We start from the raw sequence: 25,269 nt of genomic DNA on the forward strand, positions 1-25,269 counted from the left end.
CACGGCAAGAGCAGTAACAGTCTAGTCTTCCGGCACGCCAAACTTAGGGCCAAGCCTAAGAAGCTCATTGCGGCCATCTATGCCCATGAGAATTAGGCATAGACTTCCAATGTCGTCAACGCTGAAGATCATGCACTCTCCGTTGTTGTCTAGAGTACCGGAGAACTTCCCTCGGAGCTTTAGGGGACCTGCTGGGAAGGCATTGTCCATGAGCTCACAGCTCGCTGTGATGTTGGCCATAGTGAAAGTGCCTCCTAGGAAATTTGTAACGTGGATAAACTTAGGTGAGGGGGAAGAATGTCTGCTAAGATCCCTCAATCCATTGTCACCGAGCGGGACTTGTAAGTTGAAGACTGACAAGTGCACGTTGCTATTGCATTCGGCAGTTATCCGTTTCAGCTTGTTACTAACAGAGACTTTACGCGTGTGACACCTCTATGAATAGCGCTAATAAACAATAGTCTGAGTGGTACGTCACACAATTACTGGTCTAGGCCTTCGTCTTGCCGCTTTTTCTAACAGGTGAAAGAGGGGTACCTTTAATCTCAATTCAGTTCCGGCCAGGCTCCATGGGTAGTCCAGCCCCAAGACAAAGGATCCTTCGAGAAAGCCAACCAGGCCTGGAACGAGAATCCATTCAACCAGAAGTCCAACACAAGATGGTACGAGAACTTCAAGAACGAGGCGCTGAACAACATGGACTTTGACGTCGGACGCGGTGAGGATAAGTGGACTAGCAATGCATACTGCGTCAACGATATCAGCGCCATCCCCGGCACAGGAACCATCCAGATCAAATCCGACGTCTACAGCCACGGCATACGTGAACTCAAGGGCCTTCTAATCGGCGTTCCCCTCGCCTTTGTGAGAATGTACGCGACATCTCGTATCGGATGGACCACCACTATCACCTTACAAGCTATCGAGAACGGCGGTGGTCTAGACGTCAAAGTCACTAACAACGTCCCAAACGTAGACTGCAGCTTTGACGGCGATTCACTTAGCGTTTTGGATGAGATTCCGCTCTTGAAGAACTTTGCAAAGGATCTGAAGGATAAATTAGAGGCAGCGAAGAGAGCGGTGCTGGGGTTGGTGAGGGATCATATTTCGAAATTTATGATGGCTCAGGATACGGCGAAACAGTTGTCGGATGCGCTGAATGGACAGGGGAGGTTTGTTTTTCCTGGTGGAGGGACTTTTGATATAAAGGATCCGATTTTTAGTAATAATGGGGATGTGTTGATTGGGTTGTCTTATAGGCAAGGGAAAGATGAGTCGGCCTAATGGTCAGGCATGCCTTGGATGTCAAGACATTGTTACGTTTAGAGACTTGATCACGGATCAATGCAGGCTTGGAAATTTTATGTCAATTTATAGTCATTTATCCTATCCAAGACTTATCCCAGGCCAACCATGTCCAGATCATTATTATTGTGCCTGTGCTATCCTTTCCATCCCTCCGATTCTAAGGTATCATGAGTGTTTATTTACTCGTACAGCAATCTATTCGAACTACCACCTGCGAACAATGGCACGACGTCCCGGATATGTAGGTGCCACTGTGGCGTTCTTACCCGAGACTCCGCCCGAGGGTAAAAGAACTGGGATATCAGGATGCTGCAGGGCTTCGGCTTCAGCGATGGGCATCTCTCCAGCGCCTTCATGAGGTTCCGCGGGCTGAGGTGCGGCGGGATGCTCAGCCACAGGAGCCTCGTGGCCCATTGTTGCTATTGGTGCGGCAGGATGTTCGGCAGCGGGCGCTTCGTGGCCCATCGTCGCGACTGGCGCTGCTGGGTGCTCAACGACAACGGGCGTCTCATGAGCTGGTGGTGCTGGGGCTGGTGCAGCGGGATGTTCGACGACAACCGGTGATTCGTGAGCTGGAGGCGCAGCGGGTTGCTCAGCTACGACAGTCTCGTGAGGCGCTGCAACTTCCTCGGCTGGTGCGTGTTCAGGTACTTCCACGACAACTGTCTCGTGTGGTGGTGCTTCATGGGCCGGTGCCTCATGAGCGGGCTGTTCGATGACGACAACAGGATGCTCTTGGGGAGCTTCGACAGGATGAGCGGTAGGTGGAGCAGCGACGTGCTCGGTGACTGTCTGGATGACAGTAACATGCACTGGCTTCTCGACCTCGACAGTATGGACAACCTCAACAGGCTTCTCGACCTCGACAGTATGGACAACCTCAACAGGCTTCTCTACCTCAACGGTATGGATCTGCTGAACGGGTTTCTCAACGACCTGAGTATGCACCACTGTGACGGGTACTTCAACCTGGACTGGCTTTTCGACTTCGACCACTGAAGTATGGACAACTGTGTTCTCAACCACGGATGTATGAATGACAGTCACTGGCTTCTCAACGGGTACTTCAACGGGTTGAGTATGAATGACTGTAACTGGTACCTGAACTGGCACCTCAACTGGCTGAGTGTGGATGACTGTGACGAGCTTCTCGACCTCCACGGGCTGTGTATGGATGACGGTGACAGGCTGCTCAATCGTCTGGTGAACGACAGAGGTCTCAACGACTGTCACGGGCTTCTCAACCTCGACAGGTACAGTGTGAACGACTGTAACTGGCTGCTCAATGGTCTGATGAACAATTGATGTTTCTACCACTGTAACAGGCTTCTCGACCTCGACTGGCTGTGTATGGATCACTGTAACGGGCTGCTCGATGGTCTGGTGTACAACAGATGTCTCGACAACTGTAACTGGTTGTTCAATCGTTTGGTGGACAGTTTCAACAACTGTGACTGGCTTTTCGACCTCGACTTCGACGGGCTGGGTGTGGATAACTGTGACGGGCAGCTCAACTGTTTGGTGAACAACAGAAGTCTCTACCACGGTAACGGGTTGCTCGATCGTTTGGTGAACCGTCTCGATGACTGTAACGGGCTTCTCGACTTCTTGGTGGACGATTGAAGTCTCGATAACTGTGACTGGTTTCTCGACAGGAACATGCTGGACCTCCGTCACGGTCGCATGCACTGTCTCCGTCTGGTGTACAACCTCAGTCACATGAACAGTCTCGTGAACCGTCTCATGGACTACCTCCCCAGGTATCGTCACATGCACAGTCTCATGCACGGTCTCATGAACAGTAACAGGCTCGCATGCCACCGGAGCAGCCTCCTCAGCAGGAGGATTTCTTCGAAAGAACGACGGAGAAGCAGTCGCCAGACCAGCAAAGGCAGAAGCAGAAATGATTGTTGAAAAGTGCATGGCAGGCCAGCCTCAACGACAGACTCTTGATTAAGGATAAGCGATTAGGAAGGAAAGTCGACTCAGCGATACCAGATCGCGCGGTTGATATAAAATAAAATGAACGGCAGATAATAAATTAAAGAAACAAACGACAAAAAAGAATCGAATGGGATGACACAAACACGCTCCAGGCGGAATTAGAGCGAAAAAAAAAGAGAGTGTAAGGGAGAGAGGGATGAAAAGATAAAAAAGGCTAAAAGCGCGGGAAAAGCGAGGTTTTTCTTCGTCTTGGCCATGATGTTTTGGCGTCGTATTCCTTGGGGGATATGAGACGTGGCTGTTGTTCGGCCGCTGTTCAATCCGCCCCAGAATGTCATGATTCTCGTGCCTCATTCCCAGCTCGGAAAGTTGGCACGCCGCAGGGAGCGGTGTTTGGAGGAGGCATCTTGGCGATAGACACTGTCTCGGCATTGATTCAGCTCCCCCTGCCGCTATATCAAGCATAATAGTGTTGGGTTAAGCTTAAGAGGCATAACGTTAAGTCAGTTAACCTTAGGGCCCCTCCCCTGTTGTGAAACCGCTGCATGGGGGTTCATGGCGGGCTTGGCGACCTCCTGGCCGGTGTTTCCTGCAGCGGAAGACCAAGGTCCCGGCCTTGGAGACCCCGTTTCTTCGTTTCAGCCTTGTTACCACATTTTCTCTACAAGACATGGGAGAGAAATGACTGATTAAACGAACTTGGGATGAGTTGGCTTCTTCACCAGCGTTTTGGGTTAGCTGTCAAAGTCTCATCTTGACTATCCTGAAACGAAACCCCGCCAAGTCTTGTATCACGGATCTTGCGGCAGGAGAGTCGTCAATTGACGTAAGATAAATAGTCTTGGGAGTTACTTGCGAAGGATATTTTCTTTTTTTGGTGAGCTGTTCGTAGACTGCAGTTCTTGCGAGTTTGGATTGGGCTTGAGTTAACGTGAGTTAGGTTGTTATCTTATCTTGCCGTGCTTATCTTATCGTGATGCCACTTCAGATCATCCTTAGGGGTAAACAAGTGCGGCTGAGTCTAGTCAGTTCAGCTTCAGTTAGCATGCTTACTCTTGCGATATTAAATCATCTGTAATACTTCGTAATAATACATCACCAGCAGTTTACAGAGGCTTGAAGTTCTGCTACTCGAATCCAGGTCGTACTCTCATCTCCTGGACTGCTGCGGTGATTACTCACGTCAGCAACTACCCTATTTCTGCATTTACTGTGGCATACAATATCTCGTGAACAACCGTGACGCATTCTCAGCATGGCCATCGAGACTCCCTTGGTTCAAAGGCCTTTTTCCTGTTTGGTTCACCTCTCTGGAATTCCACTGGATATAATCCTCCAACATCTCGATCTTACATCCTTCGTCAACTTACGTCTTACCTCACGCCAGCTATCCACTAACACCATCCGCTCTCGTTTCTTCAGGTCGGCCAAGACCGATCTATCATTGAAAAGCCTGCGCTCTCTCCAAGATAGAGTTTCTCACCCTCAGCTGGGGCATCTGCTCAGAGAGCTGACTATTGTTGCAACGCTATTTGATTCTCAACCAGCCGAAGCCACTGTGCAAACTAGAAAGAAATGGTCTGGATTTAACAGGGACGATTTGTGGCGTGACACAGAGAATTATCGGCAACGTGTTGAAAATCTGCGCGAGAGAAACCTGGATTGTACCAACGAGGAAGTTCAAGAGGCGAAGGAAGATCTTGATTGGGTACAGACAAGAATCCAACAAGACACAAACACAGGAGTCAGTCAAGTCATTGACTTACTGTCCGGTATTTTTGGAACTGCTCCCAATCTTCGAATCATCGACCTAGATGCCTGTATTATCGCAGATCGTACCACTAATTGTCGCCCTGCTAAACATTATAAATGGTATCGATCCGCTCACCAGGACTCAAGCTGGCCCTCAATCTGGACCGCAGCATCGCAAACCTTCCGCATCGTCACCTCAGCCATCTCCCGCAGCAGAATTGAGCTTGAAAAGTTCCAGATCTTCCCCCACACGCCGCTATGCAGTGTGCAGCTCAGACATGTTGAAGATCATTTGAGAACACTGGACTCGGATGGTTTCGCAACTGCTTGCAAAAACATCAAGTCTTTTGGGCTGAGCTTCTCAACGCGTATGCTCATCGAAGGAGCACCGCCTGGCCAGGGAGAGTGTCTTTTTCGTCATGCTTTCGCAGCGAAGCGTTCATACAGGCTTAATCAACATCTTGAGTCTGACGCAGAAGATTTCACTGGCGCAGCAACAATTCTCAAATACATGCCCAATATCACGTCATTGGATCTTCATCTTCACCATCTAGATCATCTTGTTCTTCCAAAATACACCAAAGTTTTCTCTCATATTAGCCAGAACATCAAACTTAGTCATCTAAGAGAGCTTTCTCTGCGCGGTCTTCCTCTACGACCAGATGACCTTATCGTCTTCTTAAAAAACCATCCTACTATTGCAAAGCTGTTTCTTGATGGCATACTCCTAGTGGGTGGATCATGGTCACCTGTCTTTTCATGCATCGAGGCTATGCCTGCCTTGGACAGTCTTCGGCTCAGCTCCCTTAGCACGGAACATCACCATATAACGAATCTCGATCCAGTAGAGCGTACTTTTGAAGTCGACCTGCAAGATAGAGAGAAATGGGTTACTTGCGGTGACGGACATATCCTGTATTCACGGGATATGTACAAAGAGGAGATTAGACAAGGTCTTAATTTTAGACCTCAGCCCGGACCTCGTAATATCTGGAAGGATGATACGTTGGCGTACTATGACCGTATTCAGTATGAGTTTGGGCCTCCTTCGCTTATATGGGAATGGGAACCATTGACTGAGAATATGTAGATGCGTTGTTGATTCATTATGGCGGGGCCAATAGAAACCCATTCAGGTGGGAAAGACTTACCCTAAATAGAAACTGCAATGATATATTACTTGAGTAGGACTGGGAGTAAGTTATATAAAAGGAATGGTGATGAGCTTAAAATCGTGAGATAATTATTACCTTGAGTAAAAATGTTCTCTGGAATTGCTACGAAGTGAGGCGTTGAAGTGAAGTCATGATCAGCGCCTGTTGAACTGTCATTAGACATTTTAAGGATGAAATGCCGAACCTGCTTTGAGACCGCGATGTAATTAATGCTTTCTCATCGGCGAAGCCTGAAAGATACAAAGTCATGGTAGATTCTCAAGGGCCAATCTATAATCTTGAACTTGGGTACTACTGAAGCATCTGTTGGTCGTTGGTGCTAAAGAGCTCCGGGTATTGCGACGGAAATGCGGTAACCAGGGTGATGATTTTGAGTTTGTTGAGTGCGACGCGTTTCAGGCATTCACAGTGGGAGGACGTTTTGCTAACAGTGCAATTGTCACTGCCGTGCAAGACATTAGATCACGGTCAAATCGGTAGCAAATATCGTCAATCAATATACATTGTTCAAGGAATGTCTATAGTCTAAGTCTAAGTCTACTTTTTAATCGTATCTCGTCAAAGACGACCAGTCGCACTCAATCGATTCAAGTGCATCGCCCTCCGTAAACATAAAGATCGTTTCGTGAATGTTGGTCTTGGATCGTTCATGTGCTAAACCGGTAGCAGCGCTGCGCGGTGGTCTTTCTCTTCTCTTCTTTACTGGCGGGTGTTGATTGGAATTCGAGTCTCATTGGAATCTAACATCTATGCCTTAGCTCCTGTAATATTACAAATCTTAGTCAAACAAATGCTCATTTTGCGCTGTCCACGAATGGTTCCAGGTCCTTTGTTTATTCAGTCCTGGGTCGCTTCCGGGACTCACCATTCTCTCCCTGCTCCGAAAAGTACTCCAGGCTTCCCTTGGGATCAGCCTTCATGGTCTTTCCGCCCTCCTGCCACCCGGCGGGGCACACCTCGCCGTACTCGTCGGTGAACTGGAAGGCCTTGACGAGACGGATGGTCTCCTCGACGTCGCGGCCGACGGGGAGGTCGTTGACGGTGATCTGGCGGAGAACACCCTTGGGGTCGATGATGAAGAGGCCGCGGAGGGCGATGCCCTCGTCCTCGATGAGGACGCCGTAGCTGCGCGAGATCTTGGTGGACTTGTCGGCGACGAGGGGGAGCTCGAGATCGGGGCCCAGACCGCCCTGCTTGCGGGGCTTCTCAACCCACGCGAGATGGGTGAAGTGGGAGTCGGTGGAAACGCCGAGGACGGTGGTGTTGATCTCGCGGAAACGGTCGAGGGCGTTGTTGTACTGGATGATCTCGGTAGGGCAGACAAAGGTGAAGTCCATGGGGTAGAAGAGAAGAACGACCCTACAGAGTCTGCGTCAGTATAACCCATCCAGGTCCTCAGGGGGGCCGTCAATCGTACCATTGTCCCTTGAAGTCAGAGAGCTTAATGTCTCTGAACTCGCCTCCGGGGAAGAGGGTAGTAGCCGAGAAGTCGGGAGCAGGGCGCTGAACAAAAGCTGAAGACATGTTGATTGATTTGGTGAGGTTGATTGTAAGAATCTAGAGAGTCAAAAGAAGGGGAGGAAAAAAGGTTTAAAAACGAGAAGCTTCGACAGAACGCGACTAAGAACCGTCTCAGGAAAAAGCAATCACTGTGGAGCCCCGTTATCAGGGGTCATGGAACAAGGTGGAAATCATCAAATTTTAGCGCCATATTAGCTGATGCCACTTATCAGATACTTGGAAGCAATTGAGCAAGTAAAGTAACTTTATGTAATTAGTGCTATTCACTCACGAATGCTTGGGCGCATTTCTGATGGCGGTGACGCAAATGTGGACTGACTTTATCTCTAGACGGTGTGAATGCCGAAAAACGCGTTCCAGAATCCACATGTAGAAAGAAAAAAACACGTGAGGTACCTGCGGAGACGACGCAATTTGATTCCAAACCTTGAGCGCCAATCAAAGCTTATCAATCGTATCCATTTATATCCGGCCGGCTTCGGAGTCTCTCGGTTCGGAAAACCGAGCTCACCCTACAACCATCTTATCAGTTGCGATATCGCTACATTCTTTGGAATCTGATGTTGATCATGATTGTTTTATTAATAATCTGATAAAAAAGAAAATCTAGTTTTTTACTCCGTTGCCGTTCTTGGTGCTCTTTGTGGCGAGGAGATTGGCTTCGTGGACTATGTCTGACATGTCGGCGAGCGCTAATTGCGGACTCAATGCACAAATTCGCAGTGCTACTTTTCCTCTAACCTTGGTGGTTAGGATGCCAGCTTTGTTACTTGAGATGAGACTCTTTGAGATACCGGTGTTGATAGTCTCAAGCTCATCTTCGTTCAAACCCTCAGGCGCATAACGGAATGTTATCACGCCCAAGCTGGCAGAGCTAACGATTTCCCAGTCAGGTAGTTTTCTCAACTCCTCTTCCGCCCTCTCAGCAAGATCGAATCCATGATCAATCATCTCCCCAATCCTCTCAACACCAATGACCCTCAAGGTAAACCACAACTTCATAGCTCGACTCGCAGGCCTCGTGAGCTCCATGCTGTAGTTCCAAAAGTTTGGAATATCCTCATCCTCAATCGCAACACCATCGCGAAGATAATCTCCCTCATTCGCAAAGCTTCTCACGAGGTTGGACTTGTCCTTTACCAAGAGAAGACCGCAGCTGTATGTTTGGAAAAGCCATTTGTGCGCGTCCCATGACATGCTGTCGGCGTACTTGAGTCCATCAACTGTCTCGTGGCGTGTCGCGGATAGAGTTGCTGAAGCACCGTAAGCGCCATCGACGTGCAGCCAGATCTGTTCTCTCTTGCAAATCTCCGCAATTTGGGGCAAAGGATCAATGGCTCCCGTGTTTGTTGTTCCACAAGTCCCAACCACCAAAAACGGAACAAGACCTGCCTTGCGATCATTCTGAATCGTCTGCGCCAAAAGAGCCGGATCAAGCCTGAAATTCTCATCTGCAGGCAATCGCCGGATCTGCTCCTTATCAAACCCAAGCAACCTCATAGCTTTCGCAACAGAATAATGCGTCTGGTCCGAAAGATAAGCAACCGCCTTTCCTGTTTCACCATGTGGCACGAAGCGATCCCTCGCAAGCACAATCCCCATCAAATTCGCCATCGAACCACCCGAGACACAAATCCCCCCTGCACTCGCCGGAAATCCAACCCTCCCCGCCAACCACTCAATCAACGTCTTCTCAATAACAACAGGTCCTGAAGCCTGAAGTTTCGAAGCACCGAGTGCGTTGAACGCACTGGCTACTATGTCGCCTAGCCAAGCGACTGGTGATGTAGGCGAGGGGATGAAGCCCATGAAGCGAGGATGGTTGACGCGCATGCGGTGGTCGAATGCGGTGAAGGCTTCTTGGAGGACTTGGTCGATTGAGTGGGCTTGACCTGGTGTTCCTATCTTTTGAAGGTAGGGAATGTCTGAGGGTTGGGCGACTTTGATGATAGGGTCGTTTTGGACATCTTGGGTTGTTGAGGCTAGACGTTGGGTTATGGATTGGAGTGCTGAGCAGACTGCTTCGAGCTCGTCGTTGTGATGAAGAGAACCCATGGTGAAATGATGCAGAATAGTGTGTTTATGCCCTCAATTCGAAATTTCACCAAGGTCTTCTTAAATATTTACATCCATAATGTCTCCATTTTTGTATTCACATATATCTCCATCGACCAATGTTACGCCCGCGCCCTCTATGTCTAGATCAGTGGGGCTATTCGTTCACCTTGGCATGTCAATCGTGCGCCTTTCGATAAATCTGTAGATCCTGTCAGCATTTCGCAAATACTTAGCTGTCATAGGCTGGGAAACTTGAAACTAGCGACGTTGGATTATCTGACAAGGTCCGTTTGCCGTTTTGGGCAATTTTTGGAGAGTTTCGGAAATCCGAGATCTGCTGATGAAACGATTTCTAAGCTTGAATGGAGTATGGATGTCAATTGACGGAATATCCAGAAGTGGCGAAGGTATTGTTAGCGAGGGTGACACGTTGTAGCCGCTTGATAGTTGCACATGTATCGCGATCACGGTGACAATCTCAAGGCGTATGGTGGGTCTTGTACTAACTATTACCCTGCTTTGCCAGCCATGAGCGATTTGGTAAAGGGCTCAATCAGAGGAATCAGAGATCATACAACGTTGTTCAGTTGACTGTACCTGGCACCAAGAGAACGACCGTCTCGAGCCCTCAAGTGTTGTTTCACCAGTCAATTCTGATTGGCTGAGCGGCCCTCAGGTATCTATCAGGCTGCAACCTCACTTCTTCTCTTCTGTGTCCTCCAAGACACAGCGAATGACACTTGAAGTCGTCTCTATGCCCACTGCATTTGCGACTTCTGCGTACTTGTAGCTTAAATGCCACCTAAGCTGAGATATGTCCGTATGGACATAGATGATCGCGCTTGGGAAAGAAATGACACTGAGCTTGAGGAATGGGAACGATCCTTGAATAAAGCAACAATCTATCGCGACATCGCAAACTTCATCACGATGCATCGCCCCGGGAAGGCTGTGGAACTACATGGACCCATCAAGGGCGGCTATAATGTCTTCTATCGATTGGAGTATGATGATGAATCCTCTATTGCTCTTAGAATTCCCAGTCCAGGTATTTATGTTCTCCTACTACAAGGAAAGTTCAATGGTATTTCTAATGTATTATTAGCTACTAGATTTCCAGATGAGAAGGTTCGGTACGAGGTCGCCACAATGAGATATGTCGCTGCCAATACTACTATCACAGTGCCCAAGATATACCACTGGGGAACCTCGCAAGAGAACCCCTTGGGACTTGGCCCATTCATGATCATGGAGTATATTGAGAATGAGACAACTTTGTCTCAAGCCCTCAACAATCCGACACTAGATCCGACTGATTCTCACTCACTTGACCCCAACATCAGTGACGCGAGGCTCGAATTTCTGTATCGGCAGATGGCAAACATTATTCTCCAACTCTCAACCTTGTCTTTCCCAGAAATTGGGTCCTTGGTTGAAAATGACGAAAGGAACATATCTCTATGTGGAAGGCCACTCATGCAGAACATGAATTCCATTCTCGATCTCACCGGCTCACTAGAAAGTCTACTACCCGCCCAAGGCTAGGTATTCGCCACGTCAAAGAAGTGGTATTCTTCCATGGCCGACATGCACTTAATTCAGCTATCCTTTCAACAGAACAATGCTGTTGAAGATGAGGATGATGCGCGCGATAAGTACGTTGCTCGCCAGCTATTCCGGAACCTCGCCTCAGAAGGACGTCTAGACTCCAAGTCAAGCAACGACGACTATGGTACTAGCTTCCGTCTCTTCTCCGAGGACCTGCGACCATCTAACGTCTTAATCGATAAGGATCTTAAAGTTGTTGGTGTTATCGACTGGGAGTTTGCGTATGCAGCCCCAGCAGAGTTTTCCTTCGATTCTCCCTGGTGGCTTTTCTTAGAGTACCCAGAGTACTGGCCAGGCGGATATGAGAAGTGGATGGAAGCATACGAGCCTCGCTTTGATACCTTAATTACTGTCTTGCGGGATGAAGAGAGGAAGCTTAAGACTCAAAAAGCTGTCGAAAACGGCCTCAAAGACCTTGACGTCTCTGATAATGAGCCACTGTCACTTTCACAGAAAACGCAGAGAAGTTGGGCAAGCAAAGAGTGGATGATTAGGTATTTAGCGAGAAATATCTGGGCCTTCGATTTCATCTATTGGAGATATTTGGATCCTGTGTTCTTTGGCAACAATGAAGATGGTGATTATCGGGCGAGACTTGCCAATCTGAGCCAGAAGCAACAAGATGCTATGGAGCCTTTCGTTAAGTTCAAGATGAGTCAAGAGAAGGAAAGAAAGCTGGTGCAGTGGAGTGAGGAAGATGCCAGAGCTGAACTTTGCAAGATCCTAGCATAGATAAAGTGAGAAGCCTGTTCCGTTGCATCCATATACCTGCAGTAGTGATAGTCAATTATTGCTGATAGGGGCTGTGCCAATCTGCACCCAAGAGTCATTGTCGGTACTCCATCCTTTCTCCTGCTCTATCGCAACCATCCTCTCCAGTAACAAGACATCCTCCGAAGCAGGCGGCTTACGCCTGTTCTCAACTCCAACAGCCTCCACCTCCGCCTCAACCCTAAACTCCCTAGCCTCGATTTTGAAACATGTTATCCATCTTTTCACTTGTTGCATACCAGCAATGATAATATGTGGCTATGGGGGGAATCCCAAAATACAGTTACTTATCTTATGGGCGCCGCTCCTATATACTTGCTGAAACTTCTCATCAGACCTATTCATCTGTTGGGAAACTTCAAGTTTGCAAGAAACTGCGCCCAAGGATCCCACCATCGAAAGCCAGGCATATGACATTGCACAAACGCCAGTGGGCTCAGATTAACATGTTTAGGGACAGTAAGCAGCAATTAATCTTTGTAAACTGGCGAATCATGTCTGATAATACCTATGAACTCCGACGGTTCTATGTACACTATTAAAGTTCCGAAAGAAGCAACTCGTGAGAACTAGGTCCATGCCCGCATGATCCCGGAGTGAAAAACTCCGAAGTGCACAGATGTCTATCGAATCAGAGGCGTCGCTGACCGAGCATGTAAGGATCCGAGGATCCGAGGACTCGTAGATCGACGGGGAGATGTCCGGAAGGCGGAGGCCCGCTAAATCCTATTGATCCCCCGCCATTCGTATACGCTCCTATCGGCAGGGAAGGAAACAGGAATGGGAAACTTGATGCTCCATGCTTTCTTTGTGAATTGATCATGGGCCTGGAACCCCCACGCTCTGAGTATTCAGCTAGTGCTGACTCTACTGAGGTTAACCCAATCCCGCGGTGATGTCTATACTTAATCAAGAGTATAATTAAGACTAAAATCTTAACTTGAAGCCTAAATACTGCTGTTATCTCTAATTTTGTTATATATGCTTGTTTTGTGAGAATAACTCGCTGGCCTGTCAAAATAATTGTAATGGGTGTTACGATGAGTTTGAGTTATTGACGTAGCTCGAGTAGCTGTCGTAACTCTTCTAATGTCGCCAGAGAAACATAAGCTGTGTTGGAACACAAATATTCTCCGGGGCCGGAAAACCTTAACCGCAATAGTCCGCAACACGAGACAGAACAGGATCCAATTGTGATAAAGGATTTCAAAGTACGTCATCACTGACCAGGTTCCTTTATTGGAATGCCGCTGTGCCAAGTAAACGTTCTGACAAACAAGCTCTTGTCATGGTCCTATGCCTTCGGGGCCAGCTCTCGGACTCTTGACCCAGCCCACCAAGTTCAGCGAGTGTAAGCTTGGCCAGCCTTGCGTCTGGGGTACCCAGCGGTCCGGACAATGTCATTTCAAGCAATTGTCGCTATCCATCCGTCACGGCACTACCGTAGGACAGGACTTCAGTCCATCTGTAGCCTGTGGACAATTATCTTCGCTTCGCTGGGAAGGACCAAGCTCAGAGACGATGCTTAAGGTTCAAGCAGAGAGCTACGATGAATACACTCTAACTAGATTGACTCTAAACAAGGAAAACAGTCATAGCGGGTAGCTGTTACTTGGAGATTACGATGCCTGAAAATTGTTCAGGTTCATATTGAGGATAACCAGGATGATTTAAGGACTAGTTTTCTTACTGTGAAGGAGAATACTACAAGAGTCATACAAGTATCAGCGCATCCGGCCCGCTGGACAACAAATCACTGGGGCGCAATGAACCGTATCACATTAATCACTTTGTATGAGCCATATTCACTCTGTCTTGAGGAACCTTTGATTGTTACAATGAAGGATTGCTGACAGGCAGCCGGCACCTTATCGTTTCTTGGCATTAAAGCCCGTGCTAGACAAATGCCCAAGTCAGGGAACGAAGCAGTTCTTCAAATGTGCAGTTGCTTGCCGGATATCGAGATCAGACGCTGCACTGCACTTCGGGTAGCAGCCAATAGGGACTCAAGGTCATTGGTAGGAAGCGGGCCGTAATACTGCCAAGGATCTCGATGTCGAATGCGGGTATTCAGCTCCGTGTAGATCCCTTCCATTTGTAGCTATGTAGGTCTAACCTTGTACTTAGTTGCAGTCTGCTTACTATAGAAACTTATTCCTTGAGATCACAGCATGACCAGTCTACCCCAAGGCAAAGTATTTGTCATGACAACTGTGAAAGGATTTCACCGCGTTGCTCTAATCTGCTCCGTGCCGAATGAGGGCTGAGACACGATGATCATACTCTTCCTTCACTTCCAAGTTACCAGCGAATTGATATCTTAGGGACTATAAATATATGTTGACTTCCCGCTACTCTTGTCTAATCAACAAACATTCCAAATACACCTTCAAAAGCCAAAGAAACAAGGCCTTCTTACCATCTTTCCTCCTCCCAACAGCCACGATGATTTCGGTAAGTACTCATACTACTCTAAAGTCCTCAAGATCCTAATTGTATAAAACTAACATTACTAGCTCCGTTCCACCTTGACCCTCCTCTTTCTTCCAGCTCTAGCTGCAGCCGGCAATGTCTGTCTCGGTGTCTTTGCTGTAGCTGGTCTCGGCGATGCTCCCCCTGACGTCTACTACGTCGCCTTCGCCGCAGGATCGCCTTGTGACGAAAGCCGATCTGCCATGTTAACCGATACTCTAAACGAGAACTGGTGCTCTATCTCCAATCGCGCCCCACAGTTCGACATGTGCGGCGGCACGGCCACCATCTTCAATGCTGGAGAGCCTATTGGCGATGATGCGGACTTCAATGACTGCGGTGCGAAGTTGAGCATTAACGGGGAGGAGTTTGATGGAGAGGTTCTTGAGGAGCTTGCAGAGGATAACCCTTGTAGTGCCACTTGCAACAATGGTATTGCTTTTGGTAATATTGGTGGTCTGAGACACTATGTTGGTGTGCCCATGTGTGACTAAGGTTAGACTGGCATAATCTGGGAATATCAACTTGGTGGTTGAAATAGCTTGCAGATAACTATCGCAAAATACAGTTACCTTTATCTAACAGAGATATGTAGTCACGGAAGAGCACTCTGAGAATAGCAGAATTTGTCCTTAACTTGTGAGTGGCCGTGTGAGATTAAGGCCGGATTATATGTTTTAGAGCATCGAAATACTCAGACGGGTTTTCAAGACGGCTTGCATTAACAGTAATAACCCTTATTTTCAGTTCAGCATCTTAGTAAGTACCTGAGTATAAGCTCTTTGCGCTCTGAAGCGGGTGAGTGAAGCTCAACAGGGTCTAATAGAGCCTTTGAGCTCAACAAATTTCCAACCTTAACTCTACCCTCGGTTGCTTGGAGCTTGTTAGAGATCTTGAATTTCGCAGGCTGAAATAGTGGCCTCTCAACTTCAAGTAAAGGCTTTCACAACTAGGGGTCTGCGACCGCCTGTCTTGCTTCGCCCTGTTTGGGTCGCCGTGCTTCAGGAGGTATGTTCCACTCTCTTCAATTCCGAGGAATGGAAACTCCGCTAGCACGCAGAGGCTTGAATTCAGCTTGAGAATCTTCTACGCTCTATCCCACGGTCAAAGAGTGGCGGCTGGCTGGATGGCCTGGATGACCACCTATGCATGAAGAATGGGTGTTTACGCACCTGAGTTGCCTCGATCTATGCCTCAGGGATGAAGAAATAGCTAGTCTAAAGTCCACTAAATACATATTGAAATTACCCAAGTATTTGTACTATTTAGGATAGACGTCTTAAGTTTCTTGCCTCCCCTAGGGCCGGTTTGTCTGGCGCGTGAACTCATTGCGCTGCGCAATGAGATCAAAAGGCATCCGCCAGAGTTCATTTCGACTTCCGGACTTGCTTCTACAAAGCCCATCTAACTGAGACTAGTGCTCAATCCAGCGTTGATAATAAATAATTAATAGTAGAATTAAGCTTTGGCTCTTCCATGTCATCTGAGGATGACTTCACATGTTGATCAATGACGTATTATTGATGACAATATGTGGTAACAAAGTGGAACAGTTAATTACTCATTCGAGAAGTACTTGTCCCCAGAAACACTCCTCAACTAATCACTATATTCAACAAGGTCAATTTGAACTACAAGTCACCATGTCAGGAAGCGCACCCAATGATGCCGCCCCCGGCGGTCACTCTCGAGACCTGGAACAGACCCCCCTCGATGCAAATCAACATGGGCAGGCCCAGTAAGATTACCTCAGTGGTCCAATATCCTGTTGTGCGATTTACTAATTGTAATTAGGAATATTATCGACGAGACAAAGGATACCGGTGGCCAAGTTGTAGATGCCAACGTCGGGGCCAGCATTGATGCAGCAAAGTCCGGAGGCCTCTCCAGCCGTGTTGATGATATCTTGAATCAGCCCACCAAAGGACGCGTTCGTGGAACTTTGTCAGCACAACGTAAGGCATCGGAGATTGATGAGAAGGGCTTCAAGGTTGGAGAAGAAGGAGACTTGCATAACTTGGCTCACAGCAAACAGCCTTGAGCATCATCGGAGTTCATCTCAACAAAAATAATCAGGGTTATTTAGCTGCTTCAATATTATGCATAAGCACAGATTGTCAATTACTTTCACGGACTGCCTTTATCTGCTGTCAAGTCGCTTGTGACGTCCAATTCATAGACTAAATGACTCAACTACCCAACCCATCAGCCTAGAAATCACCATGGAGCAACAGTGCTAATGCAGAGCGAAAATCGTGATCGAACGGGTAGTTCATTGAGTGACAGATAGGACACAGATTCACATACCCCAAAGGGCAAAAAAAGAAAGCGTCGCTAACGCTCGCAATCGAATATAGGAACAGCCCGATGCGGGGGTCGAACCCGCAACCTTGAGATCGCGTACTCGTAAGAGTCTCACGCTCTACCGATTGAGCTAACCGGGCGTGGCTCTTAATTGTTGAGAGAGGCTATTCCGATTGGTCTCCATGTTGGCTGGGTGCTTTGACTGGACGCAACGGCTTCCTTTTGTCGATTTGTCCAGGCCGGCAATACGTCAAACACTCATGTTCAGCACTCGATCGCACGTTCAGTCTCTAAGTGCATCAATGGACATGACGTGGTGAGCAATTAATTCACGACAAATACAGTAAAGTAAGGCAAATCAATCATCTCAACATTCATCACAAGACACTCTAACTCGCTTCTGGATTCATCAAAGCTCATCATAAATTCCAATAAACACGGTTGCAAAACTCAAACAGTAAAGCGGAACCTTGGGTTTCGCTCACCCATAGACTCAATCTCCTCCTCAGTCTTACCCTCAAGCAAGTAATCCTGTTTACCCTCATCACGAAGCTTGTTCTGTCGCTTGAAGTGCAGATGAAGAACAATGTTAAGGATCAATGAAACAACAAGCATTCCCATGCTAGCACCATAGCCAGGGCGGTAGTGAGGAGCATACTGGCTAGAGAACAGGAAAGGAGATGCGACACCAGAAGCGTTACCGATGGTCAGGTGCATACCGGTTGAGAAAGCTCGCTTTCCGTAGCGGGGGTTGTTGGCGGGAACCCAGGCGAAGGAGATACCGGATGAGAGGAAGATGCCGATAGAGACAAAACAGCAGCCTGCGTATGAGACTGCAGCGCCCTTGCCTGCGATGAGCATGCCGTAGCCAATAATGGCGGATCCGATGCCCCCCATGACGAAGAAACCTCGCTTCTGAGTCATGTCACTGAGACGAGCGCCGATGAGATAAGTAATGGCTCCGATGGCGTAGACAGGCACAGTCATAGCCTGGACCTCAGCAGAAGACCAGGTACCCATAGCCTTGACGATGGTAGGAAGGAAGACAACGAAGGAGTAAAGCATAGCAAGAGTGGGGAAAAGAGCGAAGCAGTACGCCCAAGTGGTCCAGTCCTTAACACCGTCAAGAACATCTTCCTTAAGAAGCTCCCGGTTGTTCCTAGCTCGACCGACTTGCTCGTCATGAATCTTCTGAAGGTTGATCTTATCCTCCTCAGTTAGAAACTTGGCAGTCTCAGGGCTATTAGGCAGAACGAAGGGAATAACAACGCCGGTAAGGATTGTAGGTGCACCGTTGATGAGAATGATCCATCGCCAAGCGCTCCATCCCATAGCACCATCCATAAAGCTGATGCCGTAAGCAACAAGACCGCCGGCGACACCAGAGATGGCAGCGGTGGAGAAGAAGTATGCGATACGAAGAGCGAGACTCTTACGGCCGTAGTACATGGAGAGGTAGAGCACGACACCGGGGAAGAAACCCGCTTCGCAGAGACCGAGAAGGAGACGGCAGGCGATGAGGGCTCCGAGGTTATTTACCCAGGCGCTGCAGGTGGCGACGATGCCCCATGCGATGGTGAGACCGGCGAGATAGTAGGCGGGCTTGAGCTTCTTGATGATGAGATTGGAGGGTGACTCGAAGAGCTGAGGTGCATTAGCTTAGGAAAATGCGGAGGATACGTGGTGCAGCTTACACAGTAGGTGACGAAAAGGACAGAGACAGAAAGCTGGAACTCATTACCAGTCAGACCCAAATCTTCTTCCATGCGGAACAGACGGGCATTGCCGATATTGACTGAAACCTATTAGATAACTCTTTTGAGAGCAGAGTAGAGTGGCATACCTCGATCCATCATGTTCATCAGATACACCCACATAACCATAGGAATAATGCGGTAGTCAAGCTTTCTGAGAATAGCTCTCTCAGTTTGCTTATCAACATACTCATAGTTCTCACCACGCGCCTCCTCAATACCTCTCGCCTCTGCCTTCATGTCAGAGCCAGACGACGAGTTGGGACGCGTAGGCTCTTGATGAGCGGAGACATTGTCATGGGCTGTCATCTTGCTAACAAGCTGATGTTTGATGAAAATGTCAAGAGCTCGTAAAAGCTAGAAGATAAATAAAGGGGAGAAGTTTCAACCCCGAGAAGACGATGCTGAATGATCGACGGAAGAGAAATAAAGGTGGACGAGGGACCAGTTTTATACCAAAGCCAAGATATTTCATACCCCGTGGGTAAAAAGACCAGATAAGACTCAAAATGTCTAAACTTCCCCGGTAGATTCTCCATATCGCAGATTCTGTTATCCAACGCCAAGCATATGCAAGCTTAACCATTGCCACGCGAGGCTTGTCTGGGCAGCTGTAACGTCTTATCCAATCGATGCTATTCGTGTGGGAGACTCGGACAATATCCACACGAGGTTACAGCCAAGGCTCGTCATATCTCCTTCACAATCTCGGCCCATAATTGCATTGACGAGATGCAGATATCTTTTCATAAACCCCGGATTTGTTGTCCTCCCCACATGCCAAGGCTGTGACAACGGCTCCGCGTTTTGGAATTGCGTCTTTTTCTGGGGTCGTGAGCTCAAAATATCGCTGAATCAACCCACGGATACATATTGAAGCTGAAGGTGTAGTCGGTGATTTTTTTCAAGGGGCGGCTATGATTTGAGGCTGCAGGGCTTTTGACATAGCCGACACGTGGCGGACGAGCGGAAGAATTACCATATCGATGGCAAGCGGTGCAGATGGGGTTTATCTTGGCCTTTGCTTGGCTCTCCAAGTTCAAAATTGGGGTGAGAAGAGAGATGCGCAGTTTTAGGCGAGATGAGAACTGTGCTGACCCCCAAACTTTGACGAGACAAGCGGTCTCCTCCTCTACTCCGCCTTTCTGACCCAGCTTATTCATGCTTAAAATAAGGATGACCAATAAGAACAAGGGGAATTTGTTGAATCATCGGGGTAGACAATATTTCTGTTCCATCGTCACTGCAACCAGCTTCTCGCTCTCTTGTTTTCGTTTCATAGAGATTCAGGTGTCATTCAGCCAAGTCTGGGGTAAAAAAGCACAGATGGGGCACATCAGATCATCTCAGATCACAACATTCGACTTTTTTCTTCCTTCTGACATCTGCATCTAAATCTCTTAAAAACAGCGGAAACTTTCACACCGACCCCACGGGGACCCCATAAACGAGGAAATGGAGATGAGTTGGAGAATGCGGCCGTTGAGACGCGCCAGCCAAGACCGCCAAGTATGCCAAGCGCCAGTTATACGCGGTCAAGTCGAACGAGTTTTTTTCATCTGGTGGAGTGATCTCTTGGATACTCGTCATGGTATTTCCTTGTTGCTTGGTTATTGAGTGAATTGTGTCTTTCTCTTTTCTCGGCATCCGGTAGGCCAGGAATCGTGGGGATTGCTTGGCGTGTCGAACCATCGCGGGGAAAGAAATATGAGAAGAATCTGGGGAATATGGAGTTGATCCAGATGTAAGTTGGTTGAATTAATAGTATTGCATGAGTCCTTGAGCTGAGGGTCGATGCATATGTCAACGCGGTGGGCGGCTTTTGCATGATATTGAATCACGCAGTTAATTTTACCGCCGCGTTTACTACCCGTGCCATCTGCCGTGAGGGGAAGCGCTTTTACTGACAAACTGAAAATTCTAGTGTCCTGCAGATCATTTGGAGAATACCACCAGCACGTAACCAAGGGGTCATCTAAGCCAAGAAGGTTTCTTCGAGATTCATCTCCGACGCATCAGGATATGTATGTCCGTCTTGGCCAATCTAGTGCGAATGCAAAACACGCGTGGCAGGCACACCTCGGTTTTCTACCGAAGAGGCTTGACAGATTGATAGACTGTTATGTATGATGAAGATTGATCTGCATATGTTTCATGGTGTAGACCAGATAGTTAGTGGTGGCAAGAGAGCAAACGAGGGTCTCGGGGTTACCAAAGAGGCCGTGCAATAGAGCAAGTTGTTCTTTTTGGTTTGTAATTGGCTTGAAAACAGTGTTTGAGAATTGCAAAAGATGTTTTTCGAACAATTCTGCATGTTTGGCTCTCGTGTTTTTGTTCAAACACGCTTCCTGTCCAAATTCACCAGTTTTGCTTGGGAGCAAAGAACAACAATGTTTGCCAAATAGAGAACAATAGCTGATGCAAGCAACAAACCTACTATCCAATAAAGAACAAAACGATTAAGAAAGATGTTTTGCCATCATGCTCTGATACATCGTGAATTCGGAGACGATTGATTGTACTTGATTGCAGCCAGGCAAATTTACCTGTGTCACGTCGCAGGGTAGCAAGTGCTTTATGCCAGTGCACAAACAGTTTGCATAACTCAGTGGCTGCTTGTGAAAGTGGCAGTGCGTGACTTGACCGACTAGGCGGGGCACAGGTGAATGGCCATTGGACTTTAGGCAGCTACTCCCTGGTATTTATCCCTGCTAGACTCATTTTAGCTTTCTCCTCTTCCTCACTCTGACCACTCTCAACCCTGCACCCGCATCCACACACGCTATTCCCGAGACAAGGGCCCTTTAACCTTTTGACATTGTAAGTTGAGTTCTACCGAATGACTCCTTCGGCAGGAATGACTTTTACGCGTTGAAAGAGTCTCATTTGATGGATTTTTTCTGATTGAGTTCTTATTGACAGGAGTACAAAAGGTGTTCGCCCGCGTCTCCATTTGTTCGTCACTTCTCCCCTACGAATATACATCGCGACCATCACTAAATCGACCAAGATGTTCAAGCAACGATCTCACGAGACCCATCACAACACTCACGTCCCCGAGATCAAGGGTCATCCCGGCGACTACACCGTCGCTATTCTCGGCGACAGCCTCTTTGAGCGATTCAAAACAACCGGTAAATTCGTGAGCGCCGAACCCACCGACGAGATGTTCAAGCTTCGATCTCATCAAACCCACCACAACACCCACGTTCCCCAGATCAAGGGCAACCCGGGCCAGTACACCACCGCTGTTCCTGATGCCAGCGGTGTTGAGCGCTTCGAGACCACGGGACGAATGCTGAGCATCAACAAGGACTCGCGTATTCTCAACCTCGGTGTTGGCGGCGACAAGATCTTGAATGTTCAGTATCGCATGGATCAAGGTCTTGTCCACCTTCTCAAGCAGCATCAGCCGAACATCAAGACTATGTACATTCACATGGGATCCAACAATCTCAAGAAGCAGGGTCTTCGAAAGGGCGATGTTGATGCCTACGGCGCGTTGATCAAGCAGCTGCGCACTGAGTTTCCCGACATGACAATCGTCATCACTGCTTTGTTCATCCAGCGAGGTCTGGGACTTGATGTGATTGAACAAACCAACACGACTCTCAAGGGTATCGCTGATGAACATGGATGCGAGTTCCTCCCTTTTGGAGATGAACAGGCGGGCATCATGAGTGAGGACAATGTTCATCTGAACGAGTTTGGGTACCGCAAGTGGAACGAGATCCTTACCAACGACATGAACAGCCGCTAAGCAGCGCGCCCGTATCAACTTGACGAGGATAAACAGGACTTAGGTGGTCGGAGGACTGCCATGCATTTGCATTTGACGCAAGCGAGCCATCGTTTCTACAGAAGTAAGTCACCTAAAGGATGTTCCGTTAATCAGTCGACTAATTCTTTCTTTTCAGTAAGCATAGGGATATACTTGCGGCATAAGATGTCGCCTATTGGTCCTGATCACGATATTGCATGTGGATGATTAAGGTCGCGAATGGTGGTATCACCTTGAATGAAAGATGCACCTGGGCAGGATCACGCTCTGAATCGAGTGAAGGATAAACAAGCTACCGGAAGATTTCAGTCCTGTATTTCTGTTCTTAGACCAACAATTTCGTGACCTCCCTCATATCTCTTCCCTTGTTCCTTGTTCCCTTGGCCGTGCTGTATATCCCAAACCCCGGCAGCTTTAGTGAACGATCGTCGATCGATGTCGACTCTTTGAGTCCAACCTTTTGGAACTTGGACGAAATAACTCGAAGTCCATAGCCTCTGCGATTTCATTCTGAGACAACCCCAACAAGAGAATTGAGAACAACCGCCAAGATAATTCTAATTACCAACAACAGCCAGGAGACTGTTCACGCGGCTGTTCGTCTCTGTATCCATATCATAAGGAGGCTGACGCTTCCACAAAAGCTTCACACCCGGCTGGAACACCATGCAGTGCGAACTTCCACCAAAGTGAAACATGCCAATCTGCTGTCCTTTGGTAATATGAGCGTCCTTTTCAACGATAAACTCACAGCCCGATACTTCAGCCATGCCGATAAACACAATAGCCATGAGTCCAATCTTGGGGTTATCGGCCTGAATCCAAATAATTCCACGCGTAGCTACAGCGCTGATGTAAGGCTGCGAGTAGTTTGGCGCCGCGGGATCAGGATCATCTGGATTGCCAGCTAATCCCTCGAAGTAGTTCTCACTGTAGTATGACCCGGGAACAAGTTCAATGTCAACGACTTTACCGCTGACGGGCGCGTGCCAGCGATGATAGCTTTTTGCGCTGAGGAAGGCTTGGTAAACCGTCCCGTCGACGAGTTTGCTGGTGTTGGGGTTGGAGTTCAACATTCTGTCGAGGGAGTAGGGTTGGGACTTGAGCCAGAATTGATCGTGGAGCTTGACGTGCTCGACGACTTGTAGGGGAGCGGATTCGCATGCATTGGTGAGGACGAGAGTTGGATCAGGATATTCTGGGGTTGGAGGGGCGTCGTCTGGACAGGCGATCGGGCGCATACCCTCTCGGAACTCTCGTGTGAAAAAGTCATCCCAGGACTTGTAGCCGTAGTATTTTGCGGAAGGATCGCAGATGAAGATCTTGTCAAAGGTGGGGCCGCCCAGCATGCCGGTGTTCGCTACAGTGGCAAGCATATGGAGTGCATCCTTGGATAACCAACCCTCTAGACCAGACTGAGACCCAGAAGACTCCAAGAACGAACCCCAAGTGTCCAAAACACCCTTGAATGAAGTGTTCACTTCAGACAAAAGCCAAAACTCATACCCAGCAACAGTTCCCATAGGCCAATCAAGCACAGCATTGATAGGAAACCCAATCATGCCCATAGCAGTAGGGGGATCCTGCTTATCAAAGAACGGAGGGGCAGATTGAATAATGAGATTGACAACAGTGACAAAGTCATCAAAAGTCTTGAGGGCTGGTTCACCGGTTGGATCATAGTTCTTGGAGGACTGGGTGAACATGTCGCTGGCTAGGGTCTTGAGGTAGGGGGTATCGTTGACGAGATTCTGGAAGGCTTCGAGACTTGGGTCAAGAGATAGAGTGTCCATCTTGTAGGCCTGCTTGAGCTTGGAGGCGATCCATTGCTGGATTGCTGGTCGTTGCTCGGGGAGCCATTTACCGATGGGGCGGTGGGCTGCGAGAGGTAGTGAAGCCATGTTGGGAGGTGAAGATGATGTGAAGGAAGAGAATGGTGTGCTTTGCTCACGAAGTGAAGAACTATAAAATCGACTTGATGAGCTTGAATTTATATACATCAGAGTCGAAAGTGAGATCCAAGAAGAGCTGAAAGAAGATGCGGAGTCGCTCACGGATCAAACCCAGCCGACGTGACACAGAACCTGCAGCACCAATGATATCCCAGTACGACCGAGACATACATCTCTCAGCCCGCCACAATTCCAATATACCTGCCCAAAAGGCCCAAAGGCACAGAAACTGCCGTCATATATGCGCTCACTCGCAAATAATTGCATCACAGATCGGAATACTCCAGTAGACTTTGCAGCCGTCGAGATGTTCGCATGTGAATATCGCATGTTGGCTGAGACATGAGGAGGCAAGAGTCTAGACCTTGGCTGATATCACATATCGCGGGGTAACTGCCGCTTCCGTTTGTGTTGTACGAAGTAACGAGTGGTATGTGATACTGTTGCAAGAATGGTGGACGAGGAGGGGAAGCTGCGTGATACTGTGAGATGAGTTAGGAAACAGAACATTGTAATGAGAACTGACACAAACTCGGCCTTTTTAATTCTTCATGCTCGGGTTTTGTGGATGGTCTAACATAGCATTGATACAGACTGAGCCGGTGATTACTCTGAATCAACCTAGGCACGGCACGCATTAGTCACATTCTAGTGCTTCTCGAAGGTTTAGTGTCGGTCAAGACTTTCCTTCGTGCAAAGATGAAGATTTAGATTGCGTATGTAAATATTATGCAAGATAGGGAAATATTCACTAGTAGAACTCAGATTCATATGTATATCTATTCTTCTTATCGGGTATACAGCTACATATATAATATCAAGCAAATAATAAAGACTTCTTAACCGATCTTATCTTATCTTATCTCGTC

General features: G+C 48.0%; 12 protein-coding genes and 1 non-coding gene across 13 annotated transcripts; 6 read left to right on the forward strand and 7 right to left on the reverse strand.

Annotated features, from left to right (window-relative positions):
* Positions 1-418: 418 nt before the first annotated feature.
* On the reverse strand, positions 419-931 carry BKA55DRAFT_577253 (uncharacterized protein; the record flags this gene model as incomplete). Its single annotated transcript, XM_046193593.1, has 2 exons — positions 530-931; positions 419-469 (listed from the first exon to the last, which is right to left on the reverse strand). A coding segment is annotated over exon 1 (238 nt), but the record flags the coding sequence as incomplete, so codon positions are not given.
* A 1-nt stretch (position 932) lies between these two features.
* Positions 933-1,320, forward strand: BKA55DRAFT_577254 (uncharacterized protein). The gene has a single exon (XM_046193594.1). The coding sequence runs from the start codon at positions 1,117-1,119 to the stop codon at positions 1,282-1,284; it is 168 nt and encodes a 55-aa protein (XP_046046074.1). The 5' UTR covers positions 933-1,116; the 3' UTR covers positions 1,285-1,320.
* Positions 1,321-1,512: 192 nt separating this feature from the next.
* BKA55DRAFT_693811 (uncharacterized protein) lies at positions 1,513-3,231 on the reverse strand (the record flags this gene model as incomplete). The annotated part of the gene is made up of 1 exon (XM_046199962.1): positions 1,513-3,231. One exon carries the CDS (start codon positions 3,229-3,231, stop codon positions 1,513-1,515), a length of 1,719 nt encoding a protein of 572 aa, XP_046046075.1.
* Positions 3,232-4,296: 1,065 nt separating this feature from the next.
* BKA55DRAFT_577258 (uncharacterized protein) lies at positions 4,297-6,483 on the forward strand. The gene has a single exon (XM_046193595.1). It carries the CDS (start codon positions 4,508-4,510, stop codon positions 6,092-6,094), a length of 1,587 nt encoding a protein of 528 aa, XP_046046076.1. The 5' UTR covers positions 4,297-4,507; the 3' UTR covers positions 6,095-6,483.
* A 183-nt stretch (positions 6,484-6,666) lies between these two features.
* On the reverse strand, positions 6,667-8,028 carry BKA55DRAFT_577259 (thioredoxin-like protein). Its single transcript, XM_046193596.1, has 3 exons — positions 7,597-8,028; positions 7,045-7,538; positions 6,667-6,940 (listed from the first exon to the last, which is right to left on the reverse strand). The coding sequence occupies exons 1-3, from the start codon at positions 7,701-7,703 to the stop codon at positions 6,927-6,929; spliced, it is 615 nt and encodes a 204-aa protein (XP_046046077.1). The 5' UTR covers positions 7,704-8,028; the 3' UTR covers positions 6,667-6,926.
* A 278-nt stretch (positions 8,029-8,306) lies between these two features.
* BKA55DRAFT_542868 (pyridoxal phosphate-dependent transferase) lies at positions 8,307-9,755 on the reverse strand (the record flags this gene model as incomplete). The annotated part of the gene is made up of 1 exon (XM_046190526.1): positions 8,307-9,755. One exon carries the CDS (start codon positions 9,753-9,755, stop codon positions 8,307-8,309), a length of 1,449 nt encoding a protein of 482 aa, XP_046046078.1.
* A 730-nt stretch (positions 9,756-10,485) lies between these two features.
* Positions 10,486-12,098, forward strand: BKA55DRAFT_706876 (kinase-like domain-containing protein; the record flags this gene model as incomplete). The annotated part of the gene is made up of 3 exons (XM_046200705.1): positions 10,486-10,806; positions 10,864-11,280; positions 11,392-12,098. The coding sequence occupies exons 1-3, from the start codon at positions 10,554-10,556 to the stop codon at positions 12,096-12,098; spliced, it is 1,377 nt and encodes a 458-aa protein (XP_046046079.1). The 5' UTR covers positions 10,486-10,553.
* Positions 12,099-14,582: 2,484 nt separating this feature from the next.
* BKA55DRAFT_693817 (uncharacterized protein) lies at positions 14,583-15,103 on the forward strand (the record flags this gene model as incomplete). The annotated part of the gene is made up of 2 exons (XM_046199963.1): positions 14,583-14,591; positions 14,654-15,103. 2 exons carry the CDS (start codon positions 14,583-14,585, stop codon positions 15,101-15,103), a joined length of 459 nt encoding a protein of 152 aa, XP_046046080.1.
* A 1,149-nt stretch (positions 15,104-16,252) lies between these two features.
* Positions 16,253-16,650, forward strand: BKA55DRAFT_693818 (uncharacterized protein; the record flags this gene model as incomplete). Its single annotated transcript, XM_046199964.1, has 2 exons — positions 16,253-16,347; positions 16,404-16,650. The coding sequence occupies 2 exons, from the start codon at positions 16,253-16,255 to the stop codon at positions 16,648-16,650; spliced, it is 342 nt and encodes a 113-aa protein (XP_046046081.1).
* Positions 16,651-16,970: 320 nt separating this feature from the next.
* Positions 16,971-17,053, reverse strand: BKA55DRAFT_t227. Its single transcript has one exon. It is a non-coding gene; the product is annotated as a tRNA-Lys (tRNA).
* Positions 17,054-17,363: 310 nt separating this feature from the next.
* On the reverse strand, positions 17,364-18,976 carry BKA55DRAFT_519874 (major facilitator superfamily domain-containing protein; the record flags this gene model as incomplete). Its single annotated transcript, XM_046188371.1, has 3 exons — positions 17,364-18,557; positions 18,608-18,708; positions 18,757-18,976. 3 exons carry the CDS (start codon positions 18,974-18,976, stop codon positions 17,364-17,366), a joined length of 1,515 nt encoding a protein of 504 aa, XP_046046082.1.
* Positions 18,977-21,458: 2,482 nt separating this feature from the next.
* On the forward strand, positions 21,459-22,712 carry BKA55DRAFT_577268 (SGNH hydrolase-type esterase domain-containing protein). Its single transcript, XM_046193597.1, has 2 exons — positions 21,459-21,487; positions 21,590-22,712. The coding sequence occupies exon 2, from the start codon at positions 21,678-21,680 to the stop codon at positions 22,425-22,427; it is 750 nt and encodes a 249-aa protein (XP_046046083.1). The 5' UTR covers positions 21,459-21,487; positions 21,590-21,677; the 3' UTR covers positions 22,428-22,712.
* BKA55DRAFT_621516 (Phophatidylserine decarboxylase-domain-containing protein) lies at positions 22,713-24,446 on the reverse strand. The gene has a single exon (XM_046196781.1). It carries the CDS (start codon positions 24,347-24,349, stop codon positions 23,006-23,008), a length of 1,344 nt encoding a protein of 447 aa, XP_046046084.1. The 5' UTR covers positions 24,350-24,446; the 3' UTR covers positions 22,713-23,005.
* Positions 24,447-25,269: the final 823 nt, after the last annotated feature.

This window comes from Fusarium redolens (assembly GCF_020744475.1).
Source record: "Fusarium redolens strain MPI-CAGE-AT-0023 chromosome Unknown BKA55scaffold_14, whole genome shotgun sequence".
Lineage (NCBI taxonomy): Eukaryota > Fungi > Ascomycota > Sordariomycetes > Hypocreales > Nectriaceae > Fusarium > Fusarium redolens.

Coding starts and splice junctions, on each gene's coding strand:
- BKA55DRAFT_577268 (XM_046193597.1), top strand. CDS start 21,678: ATGTTCAAGCAACGATCTCACGAGACCCATCACAACACTCACGTCCCC.
- BKA55DRAFT_577259 (XM_046193596.1), bottom strand. CDS start 7,703: ATGTCTTCAGCTTTTGTTCAGCGCCCTGCTCCCGACTTCTCGGCTACT. Junction 7,539..7,596: donor TCTGACTTCAAGGGACAATG/GTACGATTGACG, acceptor CAGACTCTGTAG/GGTCGTTCTTCTCTTCTACC.
- BKA55DRAFT_621516 (XM_046196781.1), bottom strand. CDS start 24,349: ATGGCTTCACTACCTCTCGCAGCCCACCGCCCCATCGGTAAATGGCTC.
- BKA55DRAFT_577254 (XM_046193594.1), top strand. CDS start 1,117: ATGATGGCTCAGGATACGGCGAAACAGTTGTCGGATGCGCTGAATGGA.
- BKA55DRAFT_577258 (XM_046193595.1), top strand. CDS start 4,508: ATGGCCATCGAGACTCCCTTGGTTCAAAGGCCTTTTTCCTGTTTGGTT.